The following is a 22015-nucleotide window of genomic DNA, read 5'->3' on the forward strand; positions in this document are numbered from 1 at the left end:
ATGCTAGATTCTTGTTTACCTAAACTTGTGTCATTACTGTATAACTTTTGGGCCAGCCCCATAATATAGGCTTTTACTCTGCAGCAGCCAAATGCACATGTTTACATGTAAACTTGAATGTTTAAAAACAACAGTTTCAATTGTTATGCATGAGATCATTCATTGACCAATGAATTCTCTCTACAATCTCTGATGCTTCCCTCTTCTTTAAATCATATTGTTTTCTCTCCTTATCTGTTTCCCTCATTTTGCATGGCAGTATGTGGTGCCACTATTGTGCTTTCATATCAATAACATAACTGTTATTCTTTCAGTACATAATTACCTCTACATATATTCTACCAAAGATAAAATGGGTGACTGTAAAAGGGAGAAGATAGGGATTTTTTTTCTTTTGTAAGATGATGTTTAGGCCTATTATAGCAGATTCCAGTTCCTCAAATATTTCTTCCTTGTTTCCACTGAATTCGCTAATAATGTTTTGCACTGTTTATATTATATAGTAATTACTCAAGCTGGAAAATACAACAGAAATAAATTGTCACATATCATGACAAACTTTGTGGGCGAGGTTATAGCCGTAACATTTTAGTCTGCAAACGAAACATATCGCTCAAAAAAACACTTGCTATCAACATAAACTAGCGTGAAGTTTATAGTAACAAGCTTGGGATGGACAGATTACACATTGACGGTTTAAATACTGGTTGACGAAAATAACTCAGGCATGAAACTGATTTCCAGTAATGAATCAGCTCAGTAATTACCAGCAAATAATGTTGGGAAGAAGTTACAAAGCAAAGAAAGCTAGCAGTAACTAACCACGAAAATCTTTCTTGTGTATAGTTAGTTCGATATAACCCCGCAATTTTATTTTGCAAAGTGCGCAGATGCGTTTCAGATAATGCATTCCTATGAACTGCTTCAAATACAACTAAATAATAGAATATTCATATTTATGGTTTGATGAAGCCGTAAACGCAGCTTTTTCCTCTTTATTGTGATTTAGTTTTCTTTGAAGACTCCTGGCCTGCCCCCTTCTCCCCGCGGATCGTAACGGCATGTATGACGGATTATTACTTGTATCCACAAGGCTGCCAGTACGCGAGCGGTTCCTGATCTTGTGAAGTTCCGTCCTCAAGCGACAAGTAGCGCGGAACGAGAACAGTGACAACACAACGTACGGCTTACTATCTGAATAATGTCCAAGCGCGTCATGGTTTGACAGTACATAACATTCTAATTTAAACAATCTGCTTATGTTTTATTGCAGTCTAACTTAAACAATATGCTTATGTTTTATTGCTAGTTTATTCCAATTTGCCTTTCTCTGTTTACTTCTTGGACAACTGCAAACGACGCGCAAGATATTGTCAGCACTGTACATAAGCGCCATTTACATGCGCCGCTAAACAGTGTCAACTGACGCATGTCACCAGTCAACTGTTCAATTTTCAATATAAATCAGGAGTAATTAAGGTCAGACTTCTCTTGTGGTGCATCTCTTAATCGATGTTTTGTGGAGACATAAGAAGAGAACAATGTGTGGTTAGTGAACCCAACTTCTGTTTTAAAGCTATATTTTACAGACGTACCTCCTTGACCATCAGATGTCATTTGCATTAATAAAGCCATCTGTTGCCTCTCAGACATGGGCACCGCCAGCCTCGGCGAACCCTGAGACACTTTGGAACGAGATGTGCTTGACGGCATCTCACGTACATAACTTCTGGTCGGAGACCTGCGAATGATTACTATCGTAACACTGATGTAAAGATCCTAATCATCTAACGGTAATTATTCGAAACGGGAACACTGGAATAAATAAATCGAACTTATACCACGCCTGTATTGTGTTACAGAATTGGATTCTATCGAATTTTGCTGATTAGGTACGTGACATACAATAAGTGAGGTTATAGAAAGTTTTATATGCCGAGTACTTCATTATAACTTATATTGTCATGTGTTATATGTAATAAGAACTGTTATTGCATTCTATGCTGATTAACTATCTTAATACAGTAAATACAGTTTGTTTACTTATAACGGTATGAAAGCAATCTACAAGAAAACGTATTGTATATATAGCAAATACGGATGCTTTCTCCCGACTTAAACTGTTTCACAAACTGAATAAGGCAATACAAATAAAATGAAACAGACCTTCATTCACTTTCCCGTTATTCAATGCAAATACACACGTTATTTTGATTTCTCGCGCGATTATTTCATCAAATATTTTACGACGAACAACGGAGCGACGCGATTTGCCTGCCCTCTACCACATCTCAGTGTACTAAGTGTTCCTGTTCCACGTATATCTTCATGTGTCGTGTAAAACAGGTTGCATAAACGGAGTTCATCGCTTCCGTTCAGGAAAGCGTAGACTTGTTGTGGACCAAAAGCGTAGAAAGAGATGATAAATTGTAATAAATAGTTTATCTGGCTCCAATTCTATGTTATATTTGTTTTTGGGTGCAACTAAAAATGTTGTCTTCTCTATCAAATGCCCTGGCACCTACATCAGAAAAATCGGTGCTCTTGTACAATAGCTGCCGGCACAGGCAGAATTTTGTGATTCTCACAAAGTGGTCGAAGACGAAACTACAAAATGCAACGGCTATGAAGTATTTTATCCGTGCTTCGTTTGTACATTGAGTACGCAAATGAATACGAATGTGTACTTTATATTTATTCGCAATCTTAGCCGTCATTACAACGTCTTGACGTTTCCTTATTTTAACAGCAGTTCCACAACTCACTTTAAAATGAGATATATTATTCATTTTTCTGACACTTGCTCAGTCAATTATTTGCCAGATGATCAATACATCCATCTCACTAGTTAGACAGTTCAGAAACGTTGTGCTCCCGATGCATGAAACCGGCTCCCTGACGGTGTGGCAGCCGCCTTTGTGTCGGTTCCTTCATGCGCTTTTACTGCCATTGACGCACGTGGCCCAGTGCGCCAAATGTCACCTCGCTCATCAAGAACTGCTGCCTCTACAAGCAACATGTACTGACCCCCGACAGGAAACGCCAGGAGGAACTGTGCTGTAAAATAATCACGATGTGGTGAAACGGTCTGTGTCAGTACAGACCCACCTGCAGCCTCTCCCATCTGGAACAGAAGTGCATTGATGTTCGATTCAGATTAAAAAAATTTTTTTTGAAACATGTATATGTCTATATTTTACCAAAATAACAATGAATGCACATATTATTGTTACTACTACAGTGTAAATGCAAACCTACCAAAACTGCAGAAGTGTACATAAAAAAAAGTGGGGAGGGAGGGGGGGGGGAGGATATGAATGTTAACAGTGGGGAACTGAAAATATCAACAAGACACAGATGAAATTCTCGTAAATAAAATGACCACAGACCTAAGCTAGAAAGGGGAGAAAATATTAAATTTAATCTGATCATTACGTCACCCATATCATGGAGTTTCCTTTAATAGCTTCGGTTTCCCTCGAATCATTTATCCATCGGTTTGGCATCTCTAACTTTGGGAATGACACTCGACGAAATTCTCTTCCCTGCTATATGAGTTGGGATCTCTTTTGATACTGTGTCTTGGATAGCCCTGTTGCCTGTCTTAGGTGAAATGAAAACCCAGTTTCAGACAACCAGCCATTACATCTTCTGCTCATAATCAAGGATATTCCAGCCTCAATTTCTTTCTCAGTCTTCCTACAGTAATTTCGGCTTTTGAGACATAATTAACAGTTCTGCTGGTATCCTATAACACTCAAAATTACTTTTCTAATCTTCACATTATCTTATTATCTTCTGATTGCTTTTATTTTACTAAGAAGTAGTTCTTTGCTTATATAAAATTCTCTCTTTTTTGTTCAGCAAAATATATCCTAGCATTCCTCTCAAAAATTTAATTTTTGTTGCTTGAGTTAGGGTTTTGTCTTTATTTATGCCGTACCTTTGCTTCCAATCATAAAAACAGCAACTCTGTTGAAAACTATTAGGTATGTGTATAATTTTTCCGTCTCCTATGATTACTTTCCCACACATATCTAAATGTAAACCTAAATGTTGTAGGAAAGTTCTTGTAGACTGTAAATACTTTTGGATTAAAGGAGACCACTCGCCAAAAGTCAGAAGCATGAGTTGTTGATGTGCACACACAAAAGAAAGAAACCTTTCATTGCAGTGCAGTTAGTGTCATTTGGCGTGGGTAGATGGAGGGGGAGGTGGGAAGGCAGGGAGAGGGACTGGGGGTGGGTGGCTACTGGTTCGGATGAAAGCACTCGGTTTGCCACTTAGTAATACAGGAGGGTGCCATGGCAGGTATATGTGCTAGGCATGTGAAGCATGACTGCAGGGGCCAGTGAAGAGCAGCACACAAATGAAGGTGATGTATGGACATGAATTGGGAAGGTGTGACAAGACGGAGGAGGGGGGAACTGTTGGTCGAAGGATGCGGGAACAGTGGGTTACCTGGGGTTGAGGACACGCTGGTTACAGGAGGGGAGGATGTGTTGCAAGGATAACTCTGATCTGTGTATTTCAGGGAAATGGAGGTGGAGGGTAGGATCCAGATGGCCCAAGTTGTGAAGCAGCCACTGAAATGTGGTAAATTTTTTTCTTGGCAACAGCCTGGTGGTGGCCATTCATCCTGGTGGGCAGCTAGTTGGTAATCATACAAACATAAAAAGCTGTACAATGTTTGCAGCAGAGTTGGTATATGACATGACAGCTTTCACAGGAGGTCTATGCTCTGATTCATTGGGATAAGCCTATGAGAGGACTGCAGGTAGGAGGTGCTTGGGTGGGTGGGGGTGGGGGGGGGGGGGAGGGATGGAATGGGCTGGTCTTGCACCTTGATCTGTCACACAGGGTCATATCCCTGAGGCAAGCAGCTGGGTGTGAGACTGGCATAGGGATGGACTAGGATGTTGTGTAGGTTCAATGAGCAACGGAAAACCACATTAGGAGGGGTGGGAAGGCTCTTGGGTAGGACAACCCTCATTCTATACTAAATTTTCAGCTGAGTTGGCTCCTCTCCTAACTGTACTACATCGTAGGCCTCTCGAACAAAAAACTGTGCCCAGTTCTTGGAAAAAAGCACAGGCCACACGCATCTACAAGAAGGGTAGCAGAAGTGATCCACAAACCTACCATCCAATATCCTTCACATTGTTATAGAATCTTTTAGAACACATTCTGAGCTCAGACATAATGAGGTGTCTGAATCAGAATGTCCTTCTCCATGCTAACTCTGAAAACATCCATCATGTGAAACACAATCTGCATTTTTCTCACGACATACTGAAAGCTTTGGATAAAGTCAGTCAGGTAGATGCAGTATTTCTTGATTTCCGAAAAGCCTTTGACTCAGTACCACACCTACACTTATTGTCAAAAGCATGATTATAAGGGGTCTTTAGTGAAATTTGTCACTGGACTGAGGACTTTTTCGTAAGCAGGGGACAGCACGTTATCTTGGATGGACAGTCATCATCAGATGTAAAAGTAACTTCAGGTGGGCCCCAGAGAAGTGTGTTGAGACCCTTGCTGTTCATGTTGTATATTAATGACTTTGCAGACAATATTAAAAGTAACCTCAGACTTTTTGCAGATGATGCAGTTATCTATAATAAAGTACTGTCTGAAAGAAGCATAAATATTCAATTAGATCTTGATAAAATTTCAAAGTGAAGCAGCGATTGATAACTTGCTTTAAATGTTCAAAAACGTTAAACTGTGCACTTCACAAAATGAAAAAAAAATTAAAAAGAAACATAATATCCTATGACTAAAATATCAATGGGTCTCTGATGGAATCGGCCACCTCATACAAATATGTGGGTGTAACACTTTGTAGTGATACAAAGTGGAATGATCACATAGGCTCAGTCATGGGTGAAGCAGGTGGTAGACTTTGGTTTATTGGTAATCACTCATGAACCAGCTGTAGAATATTGCTCAAGTGTGTGGGACACATACGAAATAGAATTAACAAGGAATATCGAACATATACAGCATGAATGGTCACAGGTTTGTTTGATCCATGGGCGAGTGTTTCAGAGGTACTGAAGAAATGTACCTGGCAGAGTCTCGAAGATAGACGTAAACTGTCATGAGAAAGTCTGCTAGCAAAGTTTCAAGAACCAGCTTTAAATAATGTCTCTAGGAATATATTACAGCCCGCTATGTAGCACTCACATAGAGATCCTGTAGACAGGATTAGAATAATTACTGCACACACAGAGACATTCAAACAATCATTCTTCCCACACTCCATACGTGAATGGATGAGGAAGAAATCCTAATAACTGGTAGAACGGGACATACCGTCTGCCATGCGATTCATGATGGCTTGCAAGTTACAGATGTAGAGTAACTCTTGGGCAGTACTGCCTGTACGTGAAGGCCCTTGTAACATCTTCAACTTACTGGACAAGCGAATCCTCATCATTGCAAATACATCATCCATGGATGGCTAGACTGTATGGCAGGACTTTTTGCTGTGGAAAGGATAGCACCTTTCAAAATGCAGGTACTGTTGGTGATTAGTAGGTTTAATATGGACAGAGGTCTGGATTAATGTCCAGGAAGGTGGTGCGTTGAGTAGAGGAGGACCAGGTGAGGTGGCTGGGAGAGAAGATGTTAACGTTGTGAAGGAATGTGGATAGGTTACCTTGGCCATCAGTCCAGCTCATGGCGATACCACCAACAAGCCTTAAACACACTAGGGGTTGGGAGTTTTGATAGGCTAGGAAGGTTTCCCCTAGGTGGCCATAAACAGGTTCACATGGGAAGATGCCATGCGGGCGTACATGGCTGTGCTGCAGATGTTTGTATAACTTCCCTTCAAAGGAAAAGTAGTTGTGGGTCAGAATACAGTTGGTAAGGTACATTAGGAAAGAGGTGGTGAGTCTGGATTCTGAAGGACATTAGGGAATGTAGAGTTCAATACCAGCAAGGCCATGGGCATAAGGGATGTTCATGTATAGGAACCTGGCATCTACAGTGATGAGTAGGGATCCAGGAGGTAAATAAGTGGGAATGGTAGAAAGTTGGTAAAGGAAGTGGTTAGTATCGTTGAAGTGGGAGGTTAGGTTTCGGGCAATCGGCTGGAGGTCTTGGTCAACAAGACTGGAAATTCTTTCAGTGGAAGCACAATACTCAGCTACAATGGGCCATCCAGGATTGCTCGGTTTGTGGATTTTGGAGAGCATGTACAAAGTGGGTGTGCGGGGTGTTGTTTCGGTGAGGAGGGAAATGGATCGGAAGAGAGGATCTGGGAAGGGCCTATGGATTTCAGTAGGGATTGGACTTCTGGGATGGGATCACTCTGGCAGGTGGAGGAATTGGACAGTTGGCAGAGGCCTTCTGTCAAACAGTCACTGTGACTCAACATGACATTGGAGGAGCCTTTGTCTGCAGGGAAGATGATTAGGTCAGGATCTGTTTTCAGATTGTGTATGGCTGTCCTTTCTTCCACTGAAAGTTAGTGTTCTCCAACCATCAGTTCCCCATTCCTCCGGCCTGTCACCCCTTCCAATTCACATCCCCACATCACCTTCAGTATGCGCCATTCTCCACTGGCCCCTACAATCGTGCTTACATGCCTAGTCGATGTATCTACCATCACTCTCTCCTGCATACCTAGCTGGCTTACCAATTGCCTTACCCCAAGCCACTAGCCACCCAGCCCCAGTCACTCTCCCTACCTCCTGCCTCCCTCTCCCTCCACACATTCGGCCCAACACTATGCCCACGACAACCAGTCCCCCTGCCGAAATACAGTATTGGCACCATGTGTGGGCATAGGTGTGTTTTACTTTTGCTTGAGAATGGGTAATTTCAAAAGCTAGCATTTTTGTTTCTTTTGTGTGTGCCCTTCAACAACTCAACTCAATGCTTCTGCTTTTTGGTGTGTGGTCTCTTTTAATCCAAAAGTATTAAAAATAAACATAATACTGAATGGAGGATGAATCTTCAACTAGCTTTTTGTGAGGGTTAAGGAAACAAAATCAGAGTAGATCTAGAGTCCTTTCCATACATACTGTTAGTACCTATAAGTACGGACAGGTAAATTTCACAGTTTCAGCAAGTAACACAGAAGCACTGATTTTTACAAAATGTCATGTTCCCATACAGAAAATGTTATAAATCTGTGGATATCAGTATTCATAACTGATAATTACTGAATGTTGAAATTGCATTTTGCTTTTCTTCTCAAGACTTTAAGGTCCAAGTATAATTTTAAAATTATTGTTCATGTGCTGTGTAACAAACTGTGAGGTGACATCAAACATAGGACTGAACTTGGGAAAAATGTACCAAAACTGGAAACAAGTATCACCAAAATTGGAAAAAATAACAGTGAAATTGGCAAAAAAAGAAAAAAAGTGAGAAACCATTTAATTTGGGAAAAAAATGCTGAATTCTGAAAAAAACATTAAATCTGAGTCAAAAACCTGCAACCATCTCCACTAAATGTATTTAGGGTGAAAGACAGACTAGCTCCCAAATGATGGTACTGACTACAGACTTGAAGCACCTGCTGGACAAGTTGATCCCAGACTCTCAGATTCAGAAGCCATCATCATACGAGGTGTGGCTAGAAAAAAACCGGACTAGTACTGGTGAAACAATAAAACGAATGCAATAAAGCTGAAAGTCGCGTGGCCTGTCACGTGACTCTCGCTCCGTCTACTGCTCGAGTTTCATCTGCCTCCTGCACTCAGTCTGCCCGTGGCGTCTGTTTTAAGTAGTTGACGTTTTGTCTGTGCGTCGGAAAATGTTGAGTGTACAGAAAGAGCAGCGTGTTAACATCAAATTTTGTTTCAAACTAGGAAAATCTGCAAGTGAAACGTTTGTAATGTTACAACAAGTGTACGGCGATGATTGTTTATCGCGAACACAAGTGTTTGAGTGGTTTAAACGATTTAAAGATGGCCGCGAAGACACCAGTGATGACACTCGCACTGGCAGACCATTGTCAGCAAAAACTGATGCAAACATTGAAAAAAATCGGTAAACTTGTTCGACAAGATCGCCGTTTAACAATCAGAGCAGTGTCTGAGTTAACAGGAGTTGACAAGGAAAGTGTTAGGCAGATTCTTCATGAAAGTTTCAACATGAACAAAGTGTGTTCAAAAATGGTTCCAAAGTGTCTCACAATTGAACAGAAGGAACGCCGAAGAATGATTTGTTCTGACATCCTGGAAAACATTGAGTGTTCCCACCTTCTTACAAAATGTTATTACTTGCGATGAATCGTGGTTTTTTACTTACGATCCCGAAACTAAACGCCAATCGATGCATTGGAAAACTCCTGGTTCTCCACGACAAAAAAAAAAAAAAAAGCACGAATGTCAAAATCGAAATTCAAGGCAATGATGATTGTTTTTTTTTTTGACATCAAAGGGATTGTGCACATTGATTGGGTACCAGAGGGACAAACAGTGAATCAGCATTACTACATTAGTGTCCTGGCTACCCTACGTGAGCGAGTACGGAGAAAACGGAACGATTTGTGGAGAAAAAAGTCATGGATCCTTCACCAAGACAATGCCCCAGCTCACAGTGAGTTGTCAGTGAAGACTTTTTGGCAAAACACAACATTCCCATCTTAGATCATCCACACTACTCACCTGATTTGCCCCCCTGTGACTTTTTTCTTTTCCCTAAAGTCAAGTCAGATTTGAAAGGAACTAGATTTGAGACTGTTGAAGCAGTAAAAGAAAAAGTGACGGAAGTAATGTATGGACTTACCGAAAATGATCTGCAGCATTGCTATGAACAGTGGAAAATTCGTATGGAGCGGTGTAGAGACCGAGGAGGAGAGTACATTGAAGGAGATAACATGAAATTGTAAATAATTGTAAATAAATGTTTTTTCCAGCATCAGTCCGGTTTTTTTCTAGCCGCACCTCGTATCTGTACTCAGACTGATGTGAGCACAGCTCATACATATTGTCAGTCTCTTTAAGGGCTTGGGAGGTTAGTATACTATGGGCAGGGTTGCCGAAGGCTATACTGATGTTTACTAGTTCCTGATAACTGATATTCCAGCGTGGGTGAAAGACTATGGGGCGCAGTATGCTAGGAGAAATCACACACTGACTTCTGGACACAGGGCACACAGAGTTGTATCTGTGCTCACACCTAGGTACCAGTAATTTGGATGCCGGATATCATGACATATCTGTGCTCACACCTAGGTACCAGTAATTTGGATGACAGTCATTTTTCCCTTGCTCTCTTTGCATGCAGAACAAGAAAGGAAATGACTACTAGTGGTACGTTGTACCCTCCACCATGTCCAATATGGTGGCTTGCCGAGTCTGTATGAAGATGAAGTAGCAGAATTTGCCACATACATGCACGTTCTTAACAGATTTTTCCAGAAGCGACCAAACAGAATATGGGCATGGGAAACACAAAGCAGGAATAAAAAAGAAACTAAGTACACCAACAATAAAGAAAACCAGAAACTCCTTACTGCAGCATCTCATTTCTTGTTCACCATAGCCCAAGCTGCTCTCTCTCTCTCTCTCTCTCTCTCTCTCTCTCTCTCTCTCTCACACACACACACACACACACACACACACACAGAGAGAGAGAGAGAGAGAGAGAGAGAGAGAGAGAGAGAGAGAGAGGGGGGGGAAAGGAGGGAGGGAGGGATAGAGCGAGGGGGGGGAGGAGGGAGAGGGGGGGGGGAGAGAGAGAGAGAGAGAGAGAGAGAGAGAGAGTTACAGTTACTATAGTTACTATTGCTTCCTATCATTGAGGTTTAAATTGAAATCATGACGTGTGAGGTATAGGAAGAACATGGCCTGGAGTAAGGGAGGAATGAACTGGGGCAAAAGGGAATTAGGAGGGATTCTACTGGAATGAAACAAGTGAATGGATGGAATGGTTGGTTTATGTCTAATAGGGAGTTACTGGAGATTTTACACAGAACTCTAGTCTGCACCTTAGACAATGAAGCAATGAAACTTACTATTAGATTAAAACTGCATACTGGACTGGGATCAGAACTAGAACCTTTGCCTGGCACAGGCAATTGCTCGACTGAGAGAAAAGGCATGCCTCCAGAAATACTGCATTTGAACTTTGAAATAGTTACACTGAAAAAAATCATAACACTATTCCTTCTTCCAAACATCACACATATATCAAACTGATAAGACACTGAGGTAATTGCTAAAGAGGAAATCAACTGAAATTGGGCAACAGAGGATCGACAACTGGGCATGATGAGATATGATTCTATACAGTTTATGCAAAGGAAAATGCTCCTCTTCTAGCAACAGTTTCTGTAGTTTGCTTGTGCAAGAAGAGTTCCAAGTGGTTTGAAAAAGATGCAGGTCACCCCATTTCAAGAACGGTTGATAAACAGGTGCAGAAAATTACATGCCTATATCACTGGTATCAATCTGGTGTAAAATTGTGGAGCATATTTTATCCTTGTATGTTATTACCTTTTCAGAGACTAAAAACCTCAACAGGAATCAGCATAGATTCCACAAAGATCTTGTGAAACTCAGTTTACTCTATTCTTCCATGAACTCTGCAAAGCCCCTAGTGAACAAAATACAAGCTTATGGAATACCAGACCATTTTTGTGACTGGGCCATAACTTCCTTGGAGACAGAACTCTGCATGCTGTTCTTAATAATGCATGTTACATAGACTGTAATCAAGTTATTACCTGAATAAAGGAGAAGGAACTTTCAATACAAGACACAGAACAGATTCCATTAACAATGATAACAAGACAAAAAAAGTACGCAAAGAAATAAAAGGTTGTGTGTCAGTTGGAAGTAACAAAATAGCATGTTATCCACCTGCACACAGACATCACAAGATAATCAGCTGAGCAATCCAAACTAGCTGTATGGCAAATATATCAGTAACCTGTGGAGTACCCAAGAAGGTGTTACAGAGCTGTTATTGTATAAAATCTGGCAGGTAACATAGGAAGCTCTTTGAGGCTGTTTGCAGGTTATGCTGTTGAATATAGAAAAACTGCAGTGCCAGAAAACTGTAGTGAAACACATACTGCATGTAAATAGACAGAAAGCCCCATTACTGTTTTTGTGCATTAGAAACAGTAAAAACTGTATAATATCTAAGGGCATCAGTACAGAGTGATATAAAAAAGAGTACCACGTTTCACCACAGGTTTGTTTAGCAAGTGTATGTTACAGAGATACTCATCAAACTCTAGTGGCAGGAGTTACAAAAGAGGCAATGTGCATCATGAAGAAGTTTACTATTTAAGTTCTGAGAACGGATGATACAAGTAGAGTCAATCAGCATATTACTTCCTCCCACTAACATGATGGGTGAAAAATCAGTGAAAGTAGAAGCTTATTAACAGTTAGTCTTTGCACACACTATCTGAGAATGGAAGAGAAAAGGAGTGAAATGATGGTGGTGCTGTAAGTACATTGGCCCCACAATTACAGCAACAAACTGTTATTTCCCCATCCTGTGTCTCATTCATGTTATAATCATACAAACTGTCAACAGATGTCTGAACGATCATGTTCTGCATGGAAGATGGCATTCTGGTCAACGGACAAAAATGCAAATGATGACGACAGGGCACCTATCAAATAGGATGTGTTTGCCAGGTAGTCCCACATCCACAATTACTGTGTACACAGCCACATATGGTGTGCAGTATGACACAGAGAAGACGCCTACCAGACTCTCTGTGTGATGGATAGCTATACAAGAAATGGAAGCAGGACATTTGCAAACTGATGTGGCCCTTTGGCTTATGTAACTCGTTCTGTTGTTCCTCAGATGTGGCGACAGTTATTGGGACTAAAACTGTATCCTGAAGACCAGGGTAGGGCTGAGCATGTGTGACATCAGAAAGAGAGGACCTTTATTTGGCTGTAAGGGCACGGCGGTACTGCCTTAGTACTGCATAGCAGCTGGCTTCTGAGTTTTGCAGCATCCACTGGACATGTTGTATCGAGGCAAACAGAGTACAGAAGGCTTCGGCAGAGTGGCCTTTACCATCAGAGCCCTGTTGTATGTGTGCCTCTGACGTGTCTTCCAAGAAAGGTACATCTAGAGTGGAGTTGTCAACATGCTACCTGGATGGTTGAAGAGTGGGCCAATGTTCTTTTCACAGATGAGTCCTGATTTGGTCTGGAGAGTGATCCTCAATGGATTCACATCTGGAGGGAATGGTGAACATGATTTCAGGACCCAAACATTGTGGAAAGAGACCGATATCAAGGAGGATCACTAATGATGGGGGCAGGGATTATGTTGATCACTCAAATACCTCTTCATGAAATTGTATGGGTGAATTGGCAAGGTTTAACTGCTGTCAGATATCATGATGAGATGTTGGAACCTCATGTGTGGTTGTCATGAGGTGTTGTGGGCCCATACTTTGTGTTGATGGACCATAATGCTCAACCTCATAGAGTACATCTGGGATGCACAAGGGAGACACGTTGTACCACTTCGCCATCAACCAACCACTCTCCAAGACTTGTGAGCAGCTCCGCAGAAAGAATGGGTGTTATTGCCTCAACACAAGATTGACGATATCATTCACAGCACGACCGATCACTGTCAGGCCTGTATTGCAGCCAGAGGTGGTCACACCCCATACTGCACATTTTAACCAGTTGTCGGTATGTGTGTGCAAATCAGTTAAGCTGGAAAAAATGTGGAACATTTTTATCTAACATTATGCTTGTTGCAGTTGTTTACATTCTGTATTATTTACATTATTTCTACTTTACTATCACTTGTTTATACTGTTTTGTGGCAAAATAAACACAACCTTGTAAAAATTCTGTTTGTTGCTTTAATTTGGATACAAATCTAACTTTGGAACTGTTGTGCAAATATTAAAACGAACAACATGTTTTTTTTATTTTCATTGATTTAGAAGTGTAGCCTATGGAAGGACACCAGAAGAAAGGAAATAGAGAGTACAGTGTAGTAAAGTGATGTGACAAATTGCGGGCACATTTAACATGGCAAACACAATGAAACCAGCCACAGGTATTGCAAAATTTATCTTGGATAACTGTGATGCATGTAAAGTGTAGTTTATACTTTTATAGGTGCAATATGTGTTATTAAAGATAAAAATACTAAGTGAACTAGAAGTAACTGATAAATGTTCTTCCCCAGAAACTAGTAGATATATTTTACAAATGATTCGGACAGATTACCACTCACAAAGATGTGAATTGTGGGTCTTGAAGAGGTGCACACACAAAGAGCAGATAATCACTTCTATATTTTGAATTTTTGTCCTTCTTCCATGGCAAAGAAAAAGCTTGCTCTTGCATAAAGTTGTCCATCCAGTTAATCACTAATGATATGGCCTCAAAAGGAAAGACAAATACCAGGATAAAATACTGAATTGTGTCTTCTGAAACTAGTCAAGAAAACGAAAAATTAACTAAAATTTCTCATCAGAGAAAATACCACTGGGTTTAATTCTATGAACTGGAAAGGACCTTCCAACATTTTGTATGTCTTTGACTTTTCAGAGTGTTCAGTCTCATCTTATCACTGTTGATTTCTTAGCATCACCCATTCTTCAATATATTGCTCCAGTATAACACCAATGCTTGAAATCAAGACAACTTTCATGGTGCACAGCAATCAACGTTGTTGGGTCCTCTAACAGTGTCAATGAGTCAAGGGAACACCACCGAGAGCCATCAGTATGCAACAAACTTGTAGTTGAGAACCTTTCCATTGAGATAAAAGGATTCGATCACCCCAGACATCAGTGGAGGATCATCATCTGGATTCAAACTGGACAGGGCAGATGTGGTTACCTACTGCCCAAGTGGGGATGGGCTGGTGGGCACACTGGAGGCAGCCATCGGTAGTCAACAAACATCTAGTTGAGAACTTTTCCATGCAGATACATGGATTCAATCTCCCCACAATCAGTGGACGACTATGAACCGGATTCGAACTGGATGTGACAGATTTGGTTATCTACTGCACAAGTGGGGATGGACTGGTTTTGCAAATTGTGACTGTGGTGCATCCTTGAAGTCAGTCCACCACATTGTTGGTTTTTGAACATACAAAAAATACAAAGGACATTCACCACACATTGGATAAATGGATTACAGAACTAGATATGGAGATTGTATGAGCTTGCAATTATGCACATTTGCTCACAAATATTTCATACATGTATTAGTTTTTATCGTACAATTAATCAATAACAGGGTTTGATGGGATACCTGTTTGATTTTCTATACATTATACAAAGTTATTTGCTACCCCACTAACAGCAGTTTACGTAGACAACTGTAGTAACACAGTATTGAGAAATGGTGAAGGTCATTTCCTCTATCAAGGAGGAGGATTTTCCAACGGATGTATGTAACTTTAGGACTGTATCAATGATGTTAGTCTGTTGTAGAATGATTCAACACATTCTATTCTCATGTACCACACTTTTGGAAGTTGCAAATGTCAATATAGATCCTGCAAGAATCAATGATGTAAACTTGGATTGTTAGTTTCATCCACAAGATCTGTAAGGCAGTAGATAATAGCACCCAAGTTCACAACGTGTTTTTCAACTTCTAAAAGGTTTTCAGTTTGATTGTGCAGTATTGTGTGTGTGTGTGTGTGTGTGTGTGTGTGTGTGTGTGTGTGTGTGTGTGTCTAGGGAGGGGGAGGCAGGGGGAGGGAGGGGGTGGGGGGAAGAAGTAGGTAGATAGATAGATAGATAGTTAGATAGATAGATAAATAGAGAGAGAGAGAGAGAGAGAGAGAGAGAGAGAGAGAGAGAGAGAGAGATCGTTTAGGGCACTCAATGGTAAGCTTATACAAGTTACAAAGGCATAATGTACAAAATGGCATACAACTGCAGTCTTTCCCATTCTCACTCAATAGTACCGATTTATTGGTACTATCACTCAAACTGAAAATGTGGTCATTGTTCTGAAACCTTAAAAACTGAATAGAATGGTGGAGGAAAGGCTAAAATAAGATACCACCAACCCAGATAATATGTTAAGAACTCCTCCCTAATATTTTGGTATTAGCTTGGACAACTCACAGCATTGTAAAATGTGTACCACGTTCACGACACTTTCTGTTAAAATAGAGTGCAATTCTTCAGGTGAACTAGCATCTGTTTATTTGTCTGAATCTAAAACACACTCAGGTAAAACTGACACACTGTTGTGGCACTGGTGCACCTTGTGCTTGTGTGTCGTGAGAATATCAGTATGTACATCTGACATCTGTGATACACTTTTTTTTATCTTGGCCTTAATTTGTAAATTCGGTTTTTTTGTTATCTTCTTGACCCACATTCTTGTACATATTTATGAGAATAAATATTTATGAAAATAAAAAGTTAATTCCATATGCTTAAAGATTACATACCTTCATTAATGTGAATTGTCTACCTAACCACATAATTGGTTACCCTAATTAAGAACTTGTGCTTTTCTCAAACTAATATCTCTGACAAATGGCTAAATACATGCTGAGATAATGGACAATGTTAACAGGCTATTCCACATCACTGGCAAGATCAACAAACTTCGCAATCACGTGCAGGATCTGGAACTTGCTCTTCCATTGAATTTTAACATGAACCCTATGCACTGCCTTGAAGATGGTACTAATGCTGCAACACTTCTCACCACAGTGCAGAGAACATTTCTGCAGAGGCAGAAGGTGAAGATAAATCAAACTTAAAAACTCTTGTCAGCTCAAGCAAATTCTTCCATGTTGTGACAATATCTAATAGCAAACTCTATTACAGAACTGTGAACACAGGCTTTGTGGCTAGTGAATTTGGTGCAGTGAATTTTTCCACAAGGACTGGGGGTGTGATTGTATCAGACTAAGGAACTTTAACAGTTTAAGTCTGATATTTGAATCCTTACCACTTAACTTCATGGGACATATATGTAGCACTAGGCAGTATCAATGTGCAACTCATTTCCGCTCTCCTCACACATCATCAGCAGAAAGCCTTGAAATGTGCCATGCACAAGATTACTCTGTGGTAGAAATATCTTTTACCCACAATGACAGTGATGCAGGAGGACTTCTAATTATTTTACTTTTATTAATGACACCATAGTAACAGTGATACCATATAAGCTGCTACAACAATTTTATGTTGCCTGCTGATAATTAATTCAATTAAAACTGTTGTTGTTGTTGTGGTCTTCAGTCCTGAGGCTGGTTTGATGCAGCTCTCCATGCTACTCTATCCTGTGCAAGCTTCTTCATCTCCCAGTACCTACTGCAACCTACATCCTTCTGAATCTGCTTAGTGTATTAATCTCTTGGTCTCCCTCTACGATTTTTACCCTCCACGCTGCCCTCCAATACTAAATTGGTGATCCCTTGATGCCTCAGAACATGTCCTACCAACCGATCCCGTCTTCTAGTCAAGTTGTGCCACAAACTTTTCTTCTCCCCAATCCTATTCAGTACTTCCTCATTAGTTATGTGATCTACCCATCTAATCTTCAGCATTCTTCTGTAGCACCACATTTCGAAAGCTTCTATTCTCTTCTTGTCCAAACTATTTATCGTCCATGTTTCACTTCCATACATGGCTACACTCCATACAAATACTTTCAGAAATGACTTCCTGACACTTAAATCTATACTCGATGTTAACAAATTTCTCTTCTTCAGAAACGCTTTCCTTGCCATTGCCAGTCTACATTTTATATCCTCTCTACTTCGACCATCATCAGTTATTTTGCTCCCCAAGTAGCAAAACTCCTTTACTACTTTAAGTGTCTCATTTCCTAATCTAATTCCCTCAGCATCACCCAACTTAATTCGACTACATTCCATTATCCTCGTTTTGCTTTTGTTGATGTTCATCTTATATCCTCCTTTCAGGACACTGCCCATTCCATTCAACTGCTCTTCCAAGTCCTTTGCTGTCTCTGACAGAATTACAATGTCATCGGCGAACCTCAAACTTTTTATTTCTTCTCCATGGATTTTAATACCTACTCCGAATTTTTCTTTTTTTTCCTTTACTGCTTGCTCAATATACAGATTGAATATCGGGGAGAGGCTACAACCCTGTCTTACTCCCTTCCCAACCACTGCTTCCCTTTCATGTCCCTCGACTCTTATAAGTGCCATCTGGTTTCTGTACAAATTGTAAATAGCCTTTCGCTCCCTGCCACCTTTAGAATTTGAAAGAGAGTATTCCAGTCAACATTGTCAAAAGCTTTCTCTAAGTCTACAAATGCTAGAAACGTAGGTTTGCCTATCCTTAATCTTTCTTCTAAGATAAGTCGTACGGTCAGTATTGCCTCACGTGTTCCAGTGTTTCTACGGAATCCAAACTGATCTTCCCCGAGGTTGGCTCATATTAGTTTTTCCATTCGTCTGTAAAGAATTCGTGTTAGTATTTTGCAGCTGTGACTTATTAAACTGATGGTTCGGTAATTTTCACATCTGTCAACACCTGCTTTCTTTGGGATTGGAATTATTATATTCTTCTTGAAGTCTGAGGGTATTTCGCCTGTTTCATACATATTGCTCACCAGATGGTAGAGTTTTGTCAGGACTGGCTCTCCCAAGGCCGTCAGTAGTTCCAATTAAAACTATCAGCAACTAAAGATATGTTTATTAATAGTTCTTGGTGATACATAAATATTACTTTCTTCCTAAAATATATGAGTTGTGGGCACCACCATGTGCACAAAGTATACTTTTGTATGAACTTGTTCCTAGAATTAAGTTGATGAACAAACTAATAATTCTGAAAATTAAACTTTAGGTGCATTTCTCTTATACAGGACATATTCTGTCTTTGTGTGGGGTCAAATATATACAAGAATGAGAAATACAGAAATTATGTGGTCATGATGCTATTGTGGCCACTGTCTGTCATTGGCTGAGAAGATTTTTAGACAGGAGAACATCTGTGATTCAGTGTAGCAATAATAGCCTATAAGGAGAGGAAAAATAATATTGTTGTTGTTGTTGTGGTCTTCAGTCCTGAGACTGGTTTGATGCAGCTCTCCATGCTACTCTATCCTGTACAAGCTTCTTCATCTCCCAGTACTTCCTGCAACCTACATCCTTCTGAATCTGCTTGGTGTATTCATCTCTTGGTCTCCCTCTACGATTTTTACCCCCCACGCTGTCCTCCAATGCTATATTGGTGATCCCTTGATGCCTCAGAACATGTCCTACCAATAGATCCCTTCTTCTAGTCAAGTTGTGCCACAAGCTCCTCTTCTCCCCAATTCTATTCAATACCTCCTCATTAGTTACGTGATCTACCCATCTAATCTTCAGCATTCTTCTATAGCACCACAATTCGAAAGCTTCTATTCTCTTCTTGTCCAAACTATTTATCGTCCATGTTTCACTTCCATACATGGCTACACTCCATACAAATACTTTCAGAAATGACTTCCTGACACTTAAATCTATACTCAATGTTAACAAATTTCTCTTCTTCAGAAACGCTTTCCTTGCTATTGCCAGTCTGCATTTTATATCCTCTCTACTTCAACCATCATCAGTTATTTTGCTCCCCAAGTAGCAAAACTCCTTTACTACTTTAAGTGTCTCATTTCCTAATCTAATACCCTCAGCATCACTCGACTTAGTTCGACTACATTCCATTATCCTCGTTTTGCTTTTGTTGATGTTCATCTTATATCCTCCTTTCAGGACTCTGCCCATTCCATTCAACTGCTCTTCCAAGTCCTTTGCTGTCTCTGACAGAATTACAATGTCATCGGCGAACCTCAAACTTTTTATTTCTTCTCCATGGATTTTAATACCTACTCCGAATTTTTCTTTTGTTTCCTTTACTGCTTGCTCAATATACAGATTGAATAACATCGGGGAGAGGCTACAACCCTGTCTTACTCCCTTCCCAACCACTGCTTCCCTTTCATGCCCCTCAACTCTTATAACTGCCATTTGGTTTCTGTACAAATTGTAAATAGCCTTTCGCTTTCTGTATTTTACCCCTGCCATCTTCAGAATCTGAAAAAGAGTATTCCAGACAACATTGTCAAAAGCTTTCTCTAAGTCTACAAATGCTAGAAACGTAGGTTTGCCTTTCCTTAATCTAGCTTCCAAGATAATTCGTAGGGTCAGTATTGCCTCACGTGTTCCAATATTTCTACGGAATCCATACTGATCTTCCTCGAGGTCGGCTTCTAGCCTTCTTTCCATTTGTCTGAAAAGAATTCGCATTAGTATTTTGCAGCCGTGACTTATTAAACTGATAGTTCGGTATTTTTCACATCTGTCAACACCTGCTTTCTTTGGTATTGGAATTATTACATTCTTCTTGAAGTCTGAGGGTATTTCGCCTGTCTCATACATCTTGCTCACCAGATGGTAGAGTTTTGTCAGGACTGGCTCCCCCAAGGCTGTCAGTAGTTCTAATAGAATGTTGTCTACTCCTGGGGCCTTGTTTCGACTCAGATCTTTCAGTGCTCTGTCAAACTCTTCACGCAGTATCATATCTCCCATTGCATCTTCATCTACATCCTCTTCCATTTCCATAATATTGTCCTCTAGTACATCGCCCCTGTATAGACCCTCTATATATTCCTTCCACCTTTCTGTTTCCCTTCTTTGCTTAGAACTGGGTTTCCATCTGAGCTCTTGATATTCATACAAGTGGTTCTCTTTTCTCCAAAGGTCTCTTTAATTTTCCTGTAGGCAGTATCTATGTTACCCTAGTGAGATAAGCCTCTACATCCTTACATTTGACCTCTAGCCATCCCTGCTTAGCCATTTTGCACTTCCTGTTGATCTCATTTTTGAGACGTACGTATTCCTTTTTGCTTGCTTCATTTACTGCATTTTTATATTTTCTCCTTTCATCAATCAAATTCAATATTTCTTCTGTTACCCAAGGATTTCTACTAGCCCTTGTCTTTTTACCTACTTGATCCTCTGCTGCCTTCACTACTTCATCCCTCAAAGCTACCCATTCTTCTTCTACTGTATTTCTTTCCCCCATTCCTGTCAATTGTTCCCTTATGCTCTCCCTGAAACTCTGTACAACCTCTGGTTTAGTCAGCTTATCCAGGTCCCATCTCCTTAAATTCCCACCTTTTTGCAGTTTCTTCAGTTTTAATCTGCAGCTCATAACCAATAGATTGTGGTCAGAGTCCACATCTGCCCCTGGAAATGTCTTACAATTTAAAACCTGGTTCCTAAATCTCTGTCTGACCATTATATAATCTATCTGAAACCTTTTAGTATCTCCAGGCTTCTTCCATGTATAAAACCTTCTTTTATGATTCTTGAACCAAGTGTTAGCTATGATTAAGTTGTGCTCTGTGCAAAATTCTATGAGGCGGCTTCCTCTTTCATTTCTTACCCCCAATCTGTATTCACCTACTACGTTTCCTTCTCTCCCTTTTCCAACTACCGAATTCCAGTCACCCATGACTATTAAATTTTTGTCTTCCTTCACTATCTGAATAATTTCTTTTATTTCATCATACATGTCTTCAATTTCTTCGTCATCTGCAGAGCTAGTTAGCATATAAACTTGTACTACTGTGGTAGGTGTGGGCTTCGTGTCTATCTTGGCCACAATAATGCGTTCACTATACTGTTTGTAGTAGCTTACCCGCATTCCTGTTTTTTTTATTCATTATTAAACCTACTTTTGCATTACCCCTATTTGACTTTGTATTTATAACCCTGTATTCGTCTGACCAAAAGTCTTGTTCCTCCTGCCACCAAACTTCACGAATTCCCACTATATCTATCTTTAACCTATCCATTTCCCTTTTTAAATTTTCTAACCTACCTGCCCGATTAAGGGATCTGACATTCCACGCTCCAATCCGTAGAATGCCAGTTTTCTTTCTCCTGATAACGACGTCCTCTTGAGTAGTCCCCACCCGGAGATCCGAATTTGGGACTATTTTACCTCCGGAATATTTTACCCAAGAGGACGCCATCATCATTAACCATACAGTAAAGCTGCATGTCCTCGGGAAAAATTACGGCTCTAGTTTCCCCTTGCCTT

The 22015-nt window shown here is 40.3% G+C and overlaps 1 protein-coding gene and 1 long non-coding RNA gene across 3 annotated transcripts in view; one reads left to right on the forward strand and one right to left on the reverse strand.

Annotated features, from left to right (window-relative positions):
- Positions 1 to 1204: 1204 nt before the first annotated feature.
- LOC126259411 (uncharacterized) overlaps positions 1205 to 22015 on the forward strand; it is a 59092-nt gene continuing 38281 nt past the window's right edge. The window contains exons 1-3 of one of the 2 annotated variants that reach the window (XR_007546509.1): positions 1205 to 1548; positions 1632 to 1892; positions 13907 to 14022. This is a non-coding gene — a long non-coding RNA (uncharacterized LOC126259411). The remainder of the gene's footprint in view (positions 1549 to 1631; positions 1893 to 13906; positions 14023 to 22015) is intronic. The other variant, XR_007546508.1, reaches the window with a different exon arrangement.
- Positions 2621 to 22015, reverse strand: part of LOC126259409 (integrator complex subunit 7) — a 177650-nt gene continuing 158255 nt past the window's right edge. The window contains 2 exon segments of the mRNA XM_049956186.1: positions 2621 to 2928; positions 2930 to 3124. Of these exon segments, the coding sequence (XP_049812143.1) occupies positions 2845 to 2928; positions 2930 to 3124 (279 nt within the window). The 3' untranslated portion in view covers positions 2621 to 2844.

The sequence above is a fragment of the Schistocerca nitens genome, chromosome 5 (assembly GCF_023898315.1).
Source record: "Schistocerca nitens isolate TAMUIC-IGC-003100 chromosome 5, iqSchNite1.1, whole genome shotgun sequence".
Taxonomy (NCBI): Eukaryota; Metazoa; Arthropoda; class Insecta; order Orthoptera; family Acrididae; genus Schistocerca; species Schistocerca nitens.